The following is an 18,915-nucleotide window of genomic DNA, read 5'->3' as shown; positions in this document are numbered from 1 at the left end:
AAAGTAACAATTGAATCCGAAAGAGGCACCGGACAGCCGGTACTATGCTTCAACTTCCAGTTGTACGGTCACCCCTCCAGGAACTGCCGAGTTCCACCAAAGTGAATGAAATGCGCTGATAACAGCAAGTCCAGATCCTGTAAAAAGGACAGAAAAATACCAACCAAATGTTGCAACTGAGGAAAGGAACATCCTGCCAAGTTTATAGGGTGCGGAAAACGATTACTGCCAACGAGTCACGGACCGAAACCTCAAAAATCCCTGCACCAGTTGCTCGGACATCCGCTTGGGCAAATCAAGCAGTAAAAAGATTAGCCAGTCAGCTAGTCATACCAGTAATGACGACGGAATTCCGGATATATATTGCTGCTCTCGCCAACAAAACATCCTGCTTCATTGGTTAGTTTAATACCGACCAAAACAATAACTAAAAAACTCACGACCAATTTCTCGTACTTCAAGATCCGGCCTCTCATGTAACATTTTCCAATAGGGCTGTTACCAGGGCGGCGATGGTGAAACAGATTAGCGCGGGCTTTATCCCAGATAAACTGCTCCACCTCCCAGGTATGCTAGCCCTTCATTATAGCCATTTCCATTTGTGATTAGAAAAGTTCTCAAATTAATTTTTATGGACACCTTTTCGAGGCCCAATTCGAGGTAATTTTGGTATACAACGTTCATCTGACGTCGCCTCCATTCGCCTCATGGTTGCAATTAGCCATTTGGCTATCAGCACCAGTTTATGACCATTATTACAGGTCTGTTTTGTCATTTCTACAAAAATATAGTTCCTTTTCGTATTTCGCCGTTCTTACTTCTTTAATAACAATTAGCATTCGTCCAAAAATAAGAAATTTTCCACTGCTGTGTACACGGCAGCAAGAACCGGCATAAGGCTCTCGCGTCCCAAAAACGGTTTCTTGGTCTTCTTATCTTTAGCTTAAGTAGTTTGGTTTTATTTTACTTTGAGAAATATATACTGATGTATTAATCTCGTACCCGCCTTGCTTGTATATTAATACAAGTACAACAGAACAGTAGTAATAAATTAATTTGGAAATTAAAATTGTACTAAGTATATATAATGTAAGACGTAATTAATTTAAAAAAATATTATAACTTAGGAAGTGAAGTCTGTTTACTACCCAATAACGTAACTAAATTAATTGTAATATTTAATAATTATAACTAAACTGTTAACACCACTATTTTGTGGAGTTATTTGAAGTTAAAGGTTCATATATTGGATCATAAAACATTTAGTCTCATTTAAGTAATGTGGCCATAGAAAAATTCGACAAAAAGGTATTTATGTGTCAGCAGAGAAAAGTAGTTTGCTCGATGATTTAAAATAAAATATAAGTTTCGGAAATCACCATTACCTGGAAAGTAAGACATGCAATTCTTTCTGAGAAATCAGCTATTTCTGAGAGCTCATGTAGGAACTGTTCCGGTTTGTCCAAAGGCACATCAGGATGTGACTTCAGATGTTCATTGATAAGCGCCAACTCTTCTGGTGTCGCTCTCTGAAAAAAATATCACTTTTATTACCTTCCAGACCTACCACGTATCACATCGATAACATACCGCTTCATAAATTTGCTGTAAAACCTCCAAGTTTACGACGGAGGTGTCGAAGCTATAGATAGCGTTCTCGATTTCTTGGAAATCTTGCCGTAAACTCTGGGCGAGGATGCCGACGTTCTGCGACCTTTTACTGTCCAGCAGTTTCACAACCTCGACCTTCGGCTTTTGCTCTTGTTTTTTCACGGTCGGCGCTCTGTTGATGACCTAGAAAAAACCATTCAGTCGTGTACAGAGACAAAAAATGCATGGCTCTTGATGAAAACACGTCTACACTGAATGCGGTTGATTGATGATAGACGAATCGTGGTGATGGAGATATGGCTATATTAAGCTTCATCCTAATGAAGAAATATTGAAGACTACGTAACATTAGCGTAACAATGATGTATGGATGAACCGACTGGTTTAATTAAGTTTAAACAGGTATTAGTTTTAATTATATTTTGGTACGTTGTGCCAGTTGAAGTTTTTAATCATTAAAATTACAATATACAATAAAAATGTCAAAAATATATTTCCTATAATATTATATATACTTGTAATTTTTATCTAAGGACACATTTGTTTATTTTGAAATTTATATAAGCGTAAATGAGAATTAAATTTACTTTTCTTACTTGTAGAATATTTACTTATATTGTTTGTTTAATTCAATAAACATGATATAAAACAATTACAAGTGATAAGATCACTTCCAGTTTCAGTTAAAACATCATGTTAGAGAAAAAGCTGATCAAATCAGAATTATAATTAAACAACTCTGTTAGTTCGAAAGGCACTCCCAACTTGACCTAGAGATCAAAGAGATTAATTTATTAGACAATCATGAAATCTACTTGAACTTATGGGGTGTAAATATGGGTTTCTACTAAAACATCACATCGTTTATTAATCCAGTTAAAACGAAGTTCTTCTACTAATTATCAATACCTATCGCTACGTAATCAACGAAGAACTGCAGGATGACTTCAAAATCAAATGAACCCACGAAGTTGTAAAACATAAAATGGGTTTACTAAATCATATAGTCAATTCAAAACAGCAGTGACACGAGTGTCAATATGTGTCTGTCTAAAGTTGTAAATTTGTTTTACAGTCAGACAATATTATCCTTGTCATTTTATTCTATTTAAAAAGAGATAGAATGCTGTTAGAGAAATTCGAACATGTTATGGAATGAGCCTTCAAACGATGTACGTTTGCCAAACGTCTCAAAATTCTTCAAAATATTATAATTACTGGTTATAAACCCTGCAAACCTTGTTTTAACGCTTTGTTTTGTTTATATTTTTTTGCGCGTTGCAGCTGCACTGAATATTAGTACGGACAGGGTATACTAAAATATCTCAAGAAATAAAAAACAATATAACCTTAAATTCACCAAAAAGAAACCGTGTTTATGCAAGACAGGTGACGAATCAAGATCAGATTGATGTGTCAGAGATCAAATATACAAAATGTATAAAAGCAGTAAGTAGTTTTTTCAATCAAAACATAATTTAATACAATTATTTCAGAGAATATTGTTAGTCTGGAAAGTATTCATAAAAAGTCAAAAGATATACAGCTATTTGAGGGACGTAGAATATCCGTTCATACATTGTTGGGTAATATAGGATTTAAGTGGTGTAAAGATAACCCACGAAGGGGTTTAATGGAACATCCAGAGATTGCTTTTAAAAGAATACAATCTTTAAAAACAACAAAATCAAGGAAGAATTATTATATCAATTTATATATTTAAATGAGACATAAATATTTCAGAATGGTACATTGGTTGCTCATGGCGAGATGATAATAAATATAGTGTAAAAATAACAAAAGTTGATGGAAAAAAGTTGGAGTATCTATCAATTAGGTTTTGTTAGTCATAACATTTATTAATAATTCATTGCAGACATATAGTTCTTCATGCTGGAAACAGGAATGCTTTTATTCGTGGTCCACAATTAGTGTTTTCCTCTAAGTCCAAGGGTGACTACCATGGAGTAATGGGACCATACCTTGTTGCGGTAGTTTGAAAATCAGCTTTTAAAGAACTTGGATAGATACATATATATATATATATATATATATATATATATATATATATATATATACATATATATATATATATATATATATATATATATATATATATATATAAATGGTGGGGAATATCCCAATAAGTGCATCAACAAAGGCTGCAATTAAGGAATGGCTTAAAGTACATATAATAAGTTTTGAGGAAATCATGTTAAAGAATGAACTATTAAATTCTATCTATTCTATATTTCATTCATTATATCTAAATTGTTACTGGGTAAACAATAATATACATGAAACATTTAATTGCATTTTATGTATTTTACTTTTTTAGAAATTTTTGATATAAGATACATGGTAGATCGGTTTACTGAACATTATGGCCACAGAGTATTATGTCTTCCTACCTATCACTGCATATTTAATTTAATTGAGTTGATATGGAGTATTGCAATACGTATTCAGGTCAAGAAGAATTATCAAACCAGAAATGTCTGGAATTATGGAAAGAAGCATTGTCGAAAATAACACCTTTGATTTGTGTGAGCTCGATCAGACACATTGAAGAAGAAATTGACAAATGGTAGAATCTTGAGCAAGTTTTTAATAGATTGGAAATAAACAGCTTAGTTATTAACTTGATTAGTGTTTCTTAAAGTGACAGTGATTTAATAAAACTTAATGAATGATGGTTTATGATTCATTGCTGACGATTACTAAGACAGGATAATGATAGAAGAAACAGCTAAAGGTCAGTATACAATTAATATACTTTAATTGTAGGGAATTGTATTATAGAGTGTGAGAGCTTTATGAGCATGTGTGTTATTGTTCAGGATATACATGAACATTTGTTTAACATGTATGAGGAGAGAAATAATACTAACTATTTTGCAGATATAGCAAATGCTTTAAGGATAATGCAGTGGTTAAATGTAGCTTTATCAAGAAAGATGTATACAGATAGTAACAGGACAAACTAAAGAGAAATATAGTAATATCATAATGACTTTACAAGGATACATTGTATCGAAAGAAACAAGAGCTAAACGTAAAACATAAATATGCTCTCTAAGGAAAGTGAAATACATTACTCAGATATACAATTGTTAGTTAAGTGAACCAGGTCTTCGGAGGTCGGGTCTTGCCACTACATACAAAAACGCGCCTAGAATCCTAGAAAAACCTAGAAAAAATTTCATTGTATATATAATAAAACAACTCTAACCTATAAATTATTGTGGCTGTAAAATTAACTGAAGTTTTAAATTCTTCGATAATATATGCGACGTTTTGACATGTTTCACATGTCACTGCTGTTCTGAATTGACTATAGTCATGTGTAAGCAACATAGCTGTTGGACAATTCGCAGGAAATCAGAAGCCAATAAAATCACAAAAAATTTGTAATTTAATTTTAATTTAGAAACCACATATAAAAAATGGGATACATACCCCACAGTCATTTTTATTGCGAATTGATGGAATTATAAGTGAAAACAGTAAATAATTAAAATCACACCTTTGTCATTTGGAATAAATCAACCAGTTCCTGACTAACCTGATACACCATGAAGACTGATAATAATTCCGAAATTCTTTTCTTAGGCATTATAGTTAGATGAAAGGATAATGTCATCTCAAGTTTAATTGAAACAAACACGTACATACAGATACCATTATCTATCTCAAAAATTATTCATTCCTTATGAATTCCTTTAATTATAGGGTCCTCACTGCATCCAAATCAGATTCCTTGAATGAATGATTTAATCATCTCAAGTGTCTCCTTAAAGTCCATACAGCTTAAATTAAGTCAATGAAAATGGTTCAACTGAGCCATAAGATCTAGCAGTCACCTACTACAAAAAGGGAATCAAAAGAAAATCAGACGAAAACAGCTTTCCTAGAAGTTCACTCGTCTCTACCAGCTACAGTAGTTCGCATTGTAAAGTTACGAAAGTTATATTCAAACCACATAGGAATATATCTCAGGGATACCTTCACCATACGGAGCTAAAAGGGATCCCCTATTTCCTGCAAATAAAAGGACAACAGCAATGCTTGAAATATGATCACAACATCCAGCCAAGGCTGAACATGGGATGAATACTAGCCTGACGTTCAGTTCAATAAAATTGAGATTTTATGAGAGATTCTGAGAGAAAATATAGAGAGAGTATTCAGATTTATAAGCATCATAAAAGTGTCAATAACAGGTTAAGTGAAAAGTCCCCGACCTGACACATAGATGGCTCTACTAGAATTAAATCCATATGTTTTTTAGTTAGCCCTAACCCTCAAAAGATGCGTGTATAAATTTGACCGCTGTGGGATTATTAGTTTGTGAATTATAGTATTTTGAGTGAAGCAACTTTTGTTATTGTGAAAAAAATGGATAAAAAGGAATTTCGCGTGTTGATAAAATATTGCTTAATATTGCAATTGAAGCAAAAAGTTGGCTTGATGCCGAGATTCCGGACACTGCCCCAGGAAAATCAACCATAAAGGATTGGTATGATAAATTTAGACGTGGTGAAATGAGCACCAAAAACGGTGAACGCAGTGGACGCCCAAAAGAGGTTGTTACCGTGGAAAACATTAAAAAAATCCACAAAATCATTTTGAATGACCGTAAATTGAAATTGAATGTAATAGCAGATACTCTACAGATATCAACTGAATGTATACATCGTATCATTCAGGAATATTTGAACATGAGAAAGCACTGTGCAAACTGGGTGCCGCGCGAGCTCACTTTTGATCAAAAACAACGACGAGTTGATGATTCGGAGCAGTGTTTGACCATGTTTAAAAGTAATAAACAGGAATTTTTACGTCGATATATTATAATGGATGAAACATGGATCCATCACTTCACTCCGGAATCAAATCAAGATTGGCATCTGAGTTGACAGCAACTAGTGACAGGGCTATTTTGAGGCAGAACATAAATCTTTCTATAAGTGGTATTAAAATGTTAGAGTGGCAACTCTGGAATGATTGTGTAAATCTTGATAGAGATTACTTTGATGAGCAGTGCCAATTTTAAACAAAAAAAAACACGTTTTCTTTGTTACGCCCGGGAGTTTTCAGTCAATGTGTTAAATACACTCATCTACAGAACCTGGTCATCGCAAAATCTATTTAGATAATTATATATGAAATTTTACGACATTCCTATTGTGCATTTAGAATTACTAGACTTTTATATTATTGTAAAATTATTAGTCAACATTTAATATCAAGTTCTTCTATTTGATGTGTGCAGTGATACATCAACTACAACACCAATTTACCTGTCTGGAAAACAATTTAGTAAAATCTGGAGATAATTTATCTATAGGGAGTTCTTCGATCTCGTCCCACAACGCTGGTCCATCCTGCACGACGGCCGATTGAGCTATCAAGATTCTGGTCCAATACAACGGCTTCATCGGTACCGGCGGATTGATCTGTGGCTTCCTTATCGCTGAAAAAACACTCAAAATTAACCGGCTTGATTACTTGTTCACGACGACAAAAAATCCGTAGTAAAAGACGTGAACTGATTAGAATCAAGATGGTTTAGTGCCTGCACAGTCATGTTATGATTAGAAGCTTCACCATGAGAACTGAATCGAATTGAGCGGGGAGTTAGTTAAAAGCTGTTTGAAAAGGTTAGACCACTGTCACCATTACCCGTATGATGTATTATTGTAATGAAATCCTTAATAGTAGCTTACCTAAACTTAAGGGAGCTATTTGGGTGCCTATGGACAAAAATACTCTCTTTTAGACAGGTTTGCAAAATTAGGTTCAATTTCTTTTTAGAGAAACGATTGAAATTTAAAATATATTAGAGATATATTTCATAATTAAATATTTATATATTTTATATATCAATTAATAAATAGATTAACATATAATTTAATAAATTTGTTTAATATATAATATGTAACAATTATATCGGTTATAGTAGGACTGTGCATTAATTTTGAGGGATATGTTTCATTGCTCTGTCGTTGGTTTTTAATGCTTATTTTACTCAACGTCTCATTTATGGTCCATAAAAGAAGACGCTATCATTTACGTTATTTCATAATTTAATATTCGATATATACCATAGATAAAACCTTAAATAATAATAATTTCATATCAGCATCAGATATTCGTTTTAATTTTTTTTTGTTGGTGTCTGCAGGCGAATTCTGATGAAACGGTTCCGGAAATATGCAGATGGGACCATCAATGGTTTGTCGATTGTGTGTTTAAAAACTTAAGACTGGTAAATTTGGCGTCGAACACAAAATGCATAGTAGAAGGCCGAAAGTATATGAAGATGCTGAACTGAAAGTATTTATGTTTTGATGTTAAATTTATGATGTTCAAATGATGGCTTGTACACTTTAAGAAGTTATTTATTGAGAAAAATTGATACAATATACACAAATCAAAATATATTTCATAATTATCTTCATATTTTAATCTCCTTTCTGGTAACATGACGATATTATGTCAAAAGAATGAACTTGGTTTGGCAGCAAGCGAATTATCGATTTCTTTTTCGCACTTATTTAGCATTTCGAAACTGTGTGCCAGCCAAATTATTCTATCAGGCGCTATGACTGGTGGGTATTCTGGGTACGGTAGAACCCTTTTCGAGATGCAACAGTGTATCCTCCATAATTCTTGTTATATGTAGATGGCTCCACAGTATTAAACCAAGACATTTGAGATTACCGCCAGTCACAATACCCCACAGAATATTATGACAAGCATTGTTGAATGGTTTGAAATAACATCCTCTGTCAGTTGATTCATGAATTGACCTGGGTTCTAGTTCGATAGGTTTTGCAACTCATTGTCTTCAAATGTTTTAGCCCTCCTAGCCGTTTATTGTCAATGACACAAAAATAGTCACTTTTAAGTCGTTGAAATCAAGACTGTAAATTTGGGTATGACGAAGCAGCATTCCCATAAAATTCATAAAGTTCAAAAAAAGCTTAATCGGAAAGTGCAATTTTGACTACCTATTTACACTGAATTATTCAATAATACTAAAGAGAAAATTATTATTATAGATAGATAAATGTCAAAACCATTGAATTTAATATTATTTACATCGGTATTTCTCGTTTTTACCAATAGATAACGTTGATCAAAATAAATGCCTCATGAGAGATCTTTAGGGACTTACGTTGAACACGTTTGATGGAAGCATTGAATAAAAACTATTATTGCATAATGGAGAAATGCGAAGTGAATTTGGAACATGATTATGTTCGGTATTCCCTATAGCTATATGTTGCATAAAAGATGGGGAAACCCTTGTGTTGATAACAGTATTTTCAATTAGACACGTTGTACTAATTTCTTTTTTCTTTTCTTTGTATAACATTTGGCACTTGACAATGACTGATACGCTATTTATTGAACATTCGACTTAATGATTAGATTTTGTTAATAAAGTTATAAAGTGATGCTGGATTAATATATCGATAAAAACCTGTGAGTATTGGTTTCGCTATTATAGATTTTTATTTAGATTGCAGATAAAAAAAGTTGAACATAAATTAAACGGATATGAGGAATTGCAAACTCTGAAAGGGCATTAGCACCATAACCGTTATGCAAACGGATTTTTTGTTCATTTCATTTACCAGGTAGATCGGTTCTAACCTTCGTGGGGTGAAGACGTATTTTCAATACGCTCCAAGCTCTAGAAAGATACCTTTCTTTAAAAAAAAACCAGTATTTTATTATGGTTATTTAATTGAGTGTTAAAAACGCATAACAGATGCGGCTATCGGTCTCTCAGCGGACCTAAAGTGTAGTGAATACGTGTTTACGTGACCAGACAAAAAGACTGCATCTCATTTTTATTAGTTTTTTAAAATTATTTCCCCTTATTTTACAACAGTCCTTTTGAAATTCATTTATAGTATGTTTGGTCAAAAACTAGTGCAAGAAATAATACGTAAGTGAAAAATGAAGTGTGTGAAATAAACAATGTATTTATTTTATTTTTTTTACAATTATTCCAGAACATCAGTTTGGGTTTCGCAATAAGCATGGAACTATAGAACAAGTGCACAGACTTGTAAACAAAATAAACACTGACCTAAATGCCAAAAGATATTGTTCGGCTGCTTTTCTAGATATATCTCAGGCTTTTCACAAAGTAATGCATACGGGCTTGCAGGTTAAATTAAAGAAACTTCTCCCTCATCCGGACTATCAGTTACTAAAATCGTATCTCACTGATAGACATTTTATTGTAAATCAAGGCGATGAACATATCGAATTAAATCCCATATATTTAGGAGTTCCGCAGGGTAGTGTATTGGGTCCAGTACTGTATATTCTGTATACGGCCGATCTGCCCACCACAAAAATATCTACTGTGGTAACATACGCAGACGATACAGCAATATTGGCATCCCATGAAGATCCGGTCACAGCATCAATAAACCTACATATGGTTGAAGACATGGCGCATTAAAGTCAATGAAACAAAACCCACCCATGTAACGTTTACCCTGCGTAGAAGAACATGTCTACCAGTGAATATCAATCATCGTCAACTCCCCCAAGGAGAGCATGTTAAATATCTTGGTATGCATTTAGATCGACGCCTATCCTGGAAGAAGCACATACTCTAACGAAAACAACTTCGACTGAAATTATATCAAGTGTATTGGCTCATCGGGCGCAAATCCAAGTTATCATTAGATAACAAGGTGTTGCTGTATGAGTCTATATTCAAGCCTATTTGGTCATATGGGATCTAACTATAGGGTACCGCTAGCAAATCTTATATATCCATCATTCAACAGTTCCAAAATAAAGTGTTGCGTGCCATTGTTGATGCTCCGTACTATATTTCAAATAAAGTGATACAACGCGATATTCCTCTAGAACCTATAACGAGTGTAATTCAATTGTTTGTGTGAAGTACTTCGAAAGAGTGTCAATGCATCCCAATGTACTAATCAGCTATATATGCGATGTGATAGTGAAGTGCGTAGACTAAACGTATAACACCACCTGATCTGATTTCTGGACATATATAAACTTTAGAATAAGACTAATTAATTAAGATAATATTTTATACAGAAGATCGCTTAATGAAGTGATGTTCTGTATGTCATGTAAATATAATATAGACATAAGAAATACTGAAGAAATATTGCCTATAGGGCAGATTGTGGAATTACAAAGAGTAAAAAAAATTACCAGGTGTACCGGAAAGTCATTACCGTTTTTTTTTCGGGACAAAGCTACATAATTTTCAAGAAAATGGAAAAATGTATATATTCAAAGTATTGTTTATTTACTCATTATTTTCTACGCGTTTCGCATCTTTCAGGTAATTTATGAATGCAATCTTAAAAAAACTGTTTGCCCTTTCAGTAAATCCAATCATCGAGCTAGTAGTTTTAACTTCTTTGAAATTGGCGAAGTAATGCTCTGCAAGCGCGTGTTCCATTTATGCCAAAATTGATAGTTGGACGGGGCAAAGTCTAGAGAGTACGGCGATGTGATAATATATGCGAAGTGTTTTCAACGCTTACTTGACCGATTTTGCTTTATGAGACGGCGCGTTATCGCAATGTAAAATCACTTTACCATTTTTTCGGGCCCATTCTTGGCTTTTCGATCAGTGCGTGGTTAAAATTGAGGATTTGCTGTCGGTATGGATCACTATTAACTGTTTCACTGGGTTTCAACAGTTCGTAATACAACACGGCACGACCAAAACGATTTGGCTTTGGAGTGAATCGGTCGGCTTCACCAGATGATAATCATGATTTTTTGTTCTTAAAGTTTTAAAAATAAATTCACTTTTCGTGCACTGTCACTATTTGATGCAAAAATGACTTCTGATCATACCTTTGAGGCAGCATTTAACAGCCGATATTTCGATTCCATTTGCCTTCAACTTATTTTGAACAACTTCATCATTCAACTGATGTGGAACCCATCTTCCCATCTCTTCAGTTTTACCTATTGCTCACAATCGGTCGTTAATCATTCATTGAGTCACATTTAAAGCTGCTGCCAATTGTGTTTGAGTTTGGGTTGGATCTTCATGCAATAAATATTGCATTTTCGCATCTTCAAACTTTTTAGGTCTACCAGATAGCCATGTTACCAGGCCTAACATGTTTTTAAGGTTAGAGCATGCTTACCATAAGTTTCTACAAGCAAACGATAACTTTCACCGGCATTTTTCTTGACAGAAATAAGAAAAGTAATGCGGGCACAAATGCACGTTTTCAGCTACGAAACTTAACATTTTTTAAGGGATATAAATCTATGACGGTATTACTTTCGCAAAATATAATATGTGTAGCTTTGAAGCCTGATATCAGTAGAATAAAATGACATATGTCAAATCATAACATGGCATACTTTCCGGTACACCTGATCATTTAAAACACACTTTTTCTGCATAGAGATCGATTTATAGAAATTAATTCACAGCCCTACTAATAACTCTGAAATTGGATGTAACACGAAAATATCCCATTGTTTTAAGTATGTTTATTTTTAATAACCCATACGTTGTCATACATATAACAGGTCAATTGAAAAGTCGCCGGTCTGACACATAGATGGCGATACTTGAATTAAATCTATATATTTTTTAGTTAGCCCTGACCCTCAAAAGATGTTTGTATACATTTTACGGCTGTCGGATCATTAGTTTGTGAATTATAGCATTTCGAGTAAAGCAACTTTTGTTATTGTGAAAAAAAAATGGATAAAAAGGAATTTCGCGTGTTGATAAAATATTTCTTTTTGAAGGGAAAAAATACAGTTGAAGCTAAAACTTGGCTTGATGCCGAGTTTCCGGACACTGCCCGAGGAAAATCAACCATCAAGGATAGGTATGCTAGTTTAGACGTGGTGAAATGAGTACCGAAGATGGTGAACTCAGTGGATGCCCAAAAGAGGTTGTTACCGAAGAAAACATTAAAAAAAATCCACAAAATGATGTTGAATGAAAGTAAATTGAAATTGAATGAAATAGCAGACACTCTAAAGATATCAACTGAACGTGTACATTATATCATTCACGAATATTTGGGTATGAGAGTGCAAAGTGCAAAGTGGGTGCCGCGCGAGCGCACTTTTCACCAAAAACAACGACCAGTTGATGATTCGGAGCAGTGTTTGAACATGATTAACCATAATAAACCAGAGCTTTTGTGTCGATATGTGACAATGAATGAAAAGTGGCTCCATCATTTCACTACGAATTAAAATCGACAGTCATCCGAGTGGACTGCACACGATGAACCCGCTCCAAAGCGTGGGAAAACGCAACAGTCGGCTAGCAAGTTTATGGCGTCTTAATTTTGGGATAGGCATGGAATAATTTCTATTGACTACCTTGAAAAAGGAAGGACTATCACCAGAGGGCTAATTACTGAAGGACCAAATCGCCGAAAAAGGCCGCATTCGAAGAAAAAGAAAGTGCTGCATCACCAAGACAGTGCACCGTGTCACAGGTCAATGAAAACGATCGAAAAAATCCATGAATTTGGCTTCGAATTATTTCCTCATCCACCGCATTCTCCAGATCTGGCCCCCATTGTCTATTTTCTGTTCTCAGATCCCAAAAGTATACTCGCTAGGAAGAAATTTTCGTCGAATGAAAGGTGATCGGACGCCTATTTGGAAGCAAAGGACAAATCGTACTACAAAAATGGTATCGAAAAGTTGGAGTGTCGCTATAATCAGTGTATCAGCCTTGAAGGGAAGAATTATGTTGAATAAAAAAAACTAATTTTGCCAAAAATATGTGTTTTACTATGGTAGACAGGGGACTTTTCAATTTTTTCAATTGACCTGTTATATTTTGAAACTTTTCACATTTATTAATTTCCCTGTGTAATAAGTATATTATATTAAAAAAAATATACTATAAGTATTTCTAATTCGTGCGTATTTTCAAGTGATTAACTTAACAAGAACTATATAGTTATTCATTTGTAATGTATTGTCGATGTTATATTTCAGTACTCACCAGCTTTTTGAAGACTGAACCCACCGGGAGGTGGAGCAGGCATGGGCATTGGCCCACCTGGCGGCGGTGGAGGAGGCGCCTTCATATCACCTGGAACACCACCAGGAGGAGGAGGTGGAGGTGGCGCTCCCATACCGGGTGGTGGTGGTGGAGGTGGTACTCCCATACCAGGTGGAGGGGGTGGTGGTGGAATACCCACACCGGGAGGCGGTGGTGGAGGGGGTATTCCTCCAATACAGGGCGGTGGCGGAGGAGGAGGAGGTGGTGTTGGCCCAGCAATTGAAGGCATGGGTGGAGGTGGAGGAGCTGAGCTGCCATCGATGGGCATTGGTGGAGGCACCGGTGGTGGGCCTCCAGGTGGTGGTGGTACAGGTATCACTGGTGTCTCATTCGATGGTATTGCGGGGGTTTGAGGTGGTGACGATCGAGATTCAACAATAGCAGCTTCCTTTGAAACCACTACAGTGTCTGTCTGAATTCCTCGACAGATTCCGGAAAGCATTTCTGTTTGTGTTTCTGCATCTTGACGGTCACTTCTTATAACAGCTTGAATACCTTCATCAACGTATTGTGCACTCATCCACGTAGCTGCATTTAGCGTGTTTTTCTTCACGACCGAGTCATTGACAGCTTCACATAATTGATTTTCTTTAATAGGTGAACCGAAGTCATTAACAGCAGATGCCGTCAAATTCTGGATTTCAATCTGTAAAAATAATGTCAAGAGATTACATTAAAACATATTTAAATATCATATAAATAAGCATTGAACTATGAATAAAATACGAAAGTGCATATTCAAATGAAATTCGGAGAGAAATTGATTCATGTTAGTTTAAATTGGTATTTATTGATATTGGTAGTTCCACTATCAGTTTTTAGCCGTGATAGTGTCGCTGTCTTATATTATTAAGGTTGTAATGGTAGTATTTGTTGCTAAAATGTCTCCATATATATTAAGGAATTATATACAATATACATTAAACAATTATACAGTACCAACGTTTTATATTTCTCCACTTCTTGTTTCAAACTCTTTATTTCTTCTTCCAGCGACAGAATCTCCACGTCTCGAGCTGAGTTCTTCATTTCCTGTAATGCGAGAGGGACTGAAACCGAATAAAATTGCAACAAATTTATTTATTTAATTTGCATTGAATTGTTTACCTGCCCGATCGGGAGCATCGTTAGGGGATGTTGCAACGTCACAAGGGGAAGACGGCGGCCAGTAGATGGCGCTCAGCCGGCCGGGTGTCTGCGGTTGTGACTGAGGTATCTCAGCATGGCTCCAGTAATAAATACAATCTGGCTGCGAATAAATTGAGGTATTATGAGCAAGTGAGGGTGTTAAGGCGTGTGTGGTTTTACCCTAAATATGTTTGTAGGGGGGACCCCTGGATCGGGTAGTTGTTTCAGGACTCCCGCGGCGAGAAGATGCGTGCAGAATTGAGCAGCCAGGAGTTTCAGTTCCGTAACACCCAACTGACTTCTTGCCGGACAGTCAGAACTTAGCTCTGACAGGTACCAGTTAACCAGCATGTGACCTTTAAAAAATATGTCTATAATTCCAAGATATGATTCCAAGAGGGGTGAGATATGACATGTGCGAACTGAAATAAGATTTATAAAGAAAGTTTTGATTTTGATATGGCGATATCCCGTCATAAAAAAGGTGTTGTTTTGCCAGCGATCCAATCATCGATCCATTTTCGCACTTCGAACCCGTGTACCTGACAAGTCATGCTGCATCGATCTGAACCAGTGGTAATTAAAAGGTGTTGTGTCTAGTCAGTATGCTGTGGTAGAGCTTCCCACTCGAACTACAACTTTTGAGACATCTTGTCGAGCGTTGTCATGCAAGTGAAAAACGTTATTCAATCTGTTAAACTGACGTTGGCAGACATCTACAGTAGCGCTTTCATTCAATTTTAGTCATAAATAAATAGAGATTTAACTTTATAGGAACTTTTGGGGAAATGTTTCGCGGGAAATGTAACTTATTATTTGCTTGAATCGCTATAAGCCGCGACGGGATCTGATTGGCTCACTTCGTTTTTGATTTTGAGCGCCATTTTCAGTATGACCATAGAATAAAGAAACTTAGAAGCGTATCTCCTATGTTAAAATTGGTTCTAAGTTACGCTCGGAATCCCCGTGTGAGGGCGCTTACGCATGCGCCGTATGATAGTTAGTTACGGCGGGAAATTTAAAAATGTATAGTAAAAATTGTTAGCAGGAAATAAAAAAAAATCTTTTAATTTTACTGGGAAAATAAAAAAATAAATATATTCAAATATATTTTATTGATATATTACAATTACATTAATTTTCCTTGACCATAAAGACATTGATAAAATCACAGAGATATCTCCACTACCCAAAACACGTAATCTACTGATATTATCTTCTCTCTAATATTTAAAACAAACATTAAAATAAGATAATATAACTATTAATAGTTCTGTTGTATTATTTTTTAGAATTAACTAAATTAACAACCTACCTACACTGAGGTATACTTTATCAAATATGACAACTGCAGTTCAGTCTATACAGCCTTCAAGTCTATACAAGATTCTGAACTAACAACCAAAATTAGAGGTTACTACTCCAGCAGCAAAAAGGAACCTTATTCAGTATCTCCATTAAGATTCTTCTAGAAGGCAAGCAGAATATCTTCGATAACAGTTTATATCCTCTGCCACTGCATTTTACTAAGGATAAAGCCATTAGTTTTTCTTCCAACCTGAAACGATAGGCTGAGTTATCTGTAAATGAACATGTAAATTTCAAGTTAGAACCACCATTCTCTAATAATAAACATATGTTTCTTATTATATACTTACTTCTGGGTCTTGTTGGGGTAGAAAACTTATGTGATTGTAATATTGCCATTGGGGGCATATTTTCCTTGTCTTGTAGTAAAGGTAAAGAACCTCAATAAATATTGCTTAATTATTTCAATGCAATAAATCATTATTATTTAACAAAATACTTACTATTTATATTACTAGTACGAATTACATCTTGTTTCAGCCATGGCTTTCCACATTTTGGTCTATAGTTCTCATCTTTAAAATGATTAAAAACTTTCCTGGACCTACGTAGGAGATCATAAGAGATCCCCTTAAGATTTTCTTTTTATTGCACTAATAAATTAAAATACACAGAATAATCTGAAGTAATTGTCAAATATATATTAAAACACATACCGAAAACTTGGCGTAAATAAACAACACAAATTATATCACCTAAAAATGGCCGTTAACTGCTTAGGTTAAAATTATTAATTCCGAAGGCGAAGGAGCAGAGTATGACTGACATAAGGAATAGTGCATTTAGAGATTAAATTATTAGTTTATTAGTATATATAAGTCGGTAGTACAAAAAGTAAAGTGAAGTATCAATCTAGGAAGTGTTGTATACCCCGATGCACACATAGTAAAGAAATGCAGAATCGTTTTCATTCGAAGAAGTATTTGGATGTCATTAAAAAATTGTTGGTAATGTTAAAAATCCCAAATCAATTAAAATTCATGATATTAGAGCATGTTTTGTTGTATATATATATATATATATATATATATATTGCAACTACAATAAAATAATAGCTTCTGAATACAAATCTATTAAGACAGCATTAACCGATATTCAATACACGAGGAATTTTTTGGTGTAAAATTTATTGCCCAAGTAAGAACCAATTTGTTAAAGTGTCATTAGTTTAATAACTACTTTGAGGGGTTCTTTTCATTAAAGAAAAATGAAGTGTAATTATCCTTATAAAAGTATTGGCCTAAGGCTATTTAACCAAGATAGTTTTTTTCGATCTAGCTCGTGGATTCAGGAATATACATCCTCGGCTAGTATGTTTTAGAAATCATTTGACGCGCTTAACATCTCCTTGGCCTTTAGGAAAGTTTGAAGAGGATGAACATGAGGGATCTTTAAATAATTTGCATTCTATACTAACGGGGGGTGACTCTATAACTTCAATTCCAGATGTTCCTTTATGAATAAACGAGTCAAGGAAATGTTATGCCCCAGAAAACTGTTTTATTTTACTGTCAGTAGGTCTCTCTTAACAGCTTCTTTTAAATTTAAACTCTTTTATTTTATCTCACGATATTGCCACGTCGATAATATAACATATTTTTGTCAAATATCTTTAAAAAATGTAAATTCAAAACCTTTTGATTTGAACCTTTGATTGATAATTATTTTGCAGACAGAATATTACAAATAATAAGATGTGTTATATACATTTGGGTAAACCCCAGAGAAAAAAAATCAATTAGGATATGATGCTGCGGCATCACCATATGTTTCCAAAATTGTTGAATGATCTTCGGTGCTATATTTCTTCAAATCCAACAATTAAAGTAATGAATTTCGAAAATTTGATTTGAGCCTTTCATGATTACTGTTCACATACACTGAATAACTCAATAACACCAAATTTAAAACTAGAAATAAATGTTAGTAGAGAAATGTCAAAACCATCCACCTTAACGGTTACTTTGGATTATTTAATAGCTTTTTACATTGGTACGTCGCATTTTTACTTATAGTTATACAGCTTTAATCAATTTAATCACCTAACTGGTACAATAACATTTATAATTAAAAATGAAAATGTATTATTAAGAAATGCGAAAATAATGTAGATACTGAAAAATTTTGTAAAAGAAGCTCATCTGTGCGATCTGTAAAAGGTTTTCATTCAAAATTGTCAAAATTAAAGATATATCGTCACAAAATTGGTATATTTGGAATTGAAGTCGTAAAATTAAGAAAAATTGTAAGTTATTAAAATGCAAAAAATGTGCTTTTAGTATGATTAGAAGTCATAAGAAAACAAGTTAACATGTACCTTTGAGCGTCAAATATGTATCTAGTGTACAAGTTTGGCAATCGTACAATATCAACAGCATGGAAAAAGGCAATAATTGGGTTTGAAGTCTTCTATCAATAATTGGAAAAATACTCGCAAAGATCGAGGAGAAATAAGCCGAGGTGATCAGACAGGATTTAAACCGAATTACTGTTGTGTAAATATGACTTTCGAAGACACTAATCCATGGAGGAAGGTATTAGTTGTGGAAATTTGACTTCTGTTTTGTTTTCCACTAATATACATTGGCCGTTATTGTAAAAGAAGTACTGTGAAGAGAAATATATACTGAAAACATTCAAGGTCTTTTAAAAATAAGGCTATTTTAATAATGAAAGGGAATTATGCTTGTCAGGTCGAGCTGTTGACCAGTGAAATGATAGCGTTA

The 18,915-nt window shown here is 34.3% G+C and overlaps 1 protein-coding gene and 1 long non-coding RNA gene across 5 annotated transcripts in view; both read right to left on the bottom strand.

Moving 5' to 3' along the window:
* Nucleotides 1-18,915, bottom strand: part of capu (formin protein cappuccino) — a 44,390-nt gene that overhangs the window by 6,023 nt on the left and 19,452 nt on the right. For 2 of the 4 annotated variants that reach the window (XM_076409630.1, XM_076409629.1), the window contains 8 exons: nt 15,002-15,177; nt 14,801-14,942; nt 14,633-14,742; nt 13,634-14,339; nt 7,341-7,367; nt 6,915-7,087; nt 1,591-1,794; nt 1,386-1,529 (listed from right to left, as the gene is read on the bottom strand). In XM_076409630.1, coding sequence (XP_076265745.1) covers nt 1,386-1,529; nt 1,591-1,794; nt 6,915-7,087; nt 7,341-7,367; nt 13,634-14,339; nt 14,633-14,742; nt 14,801-14,942; nt 15,002-15,177 — 1,682 coding nt within the window. The remainder of the gene's footprint in view (nt 1-1,385; nt 1,530-1,590; nt 1,795-6,914; nt 7,088-7,340; nt 7,368-13,633; nt 14,340-14,632; nt 14,743-14,800; nt 14,943-15,001; nt 15,178-18,915) is intronic. The other 2 variants (XM_076409632.1, XM_076409631.1) reach the window with 1 other exon arrangement.
* LOC143199672 (uncharacterized) lies at nt 16,095-16,766 on the bottom strand. Its single transcript, XR_013006519.1, has 3 exons — nt 16,633-16,766; nt 16,480-16,569; nt 16,095-16,401 (listed from the first exon to the last, which is right to left on the bottom strand). It is a non-coding gene; the product is annotated as an uncharacterized LOC143199672 (long non-coding RNA).

This window comes from Rhynchophorus ferrugineus, unplaced genomic scaffold, assembly GCF_030347505.1.
Source record: "Rhynchophorus ferrugineus isolate W39M unplaced genomic scaffold, kcgeb_rfMv2 rfM7, whole genome shotgun sequence".
Lineage (NCBI taxonomy): Eukaryota > Metazoa > Arthropoda > Insecta > Coleoptera > Curculionidae > Rhynchophorus > Rhynchophorus ferrugineus.
This window is presented reverse-complemented; position numbering and strand designations above follow the sequence as displayed.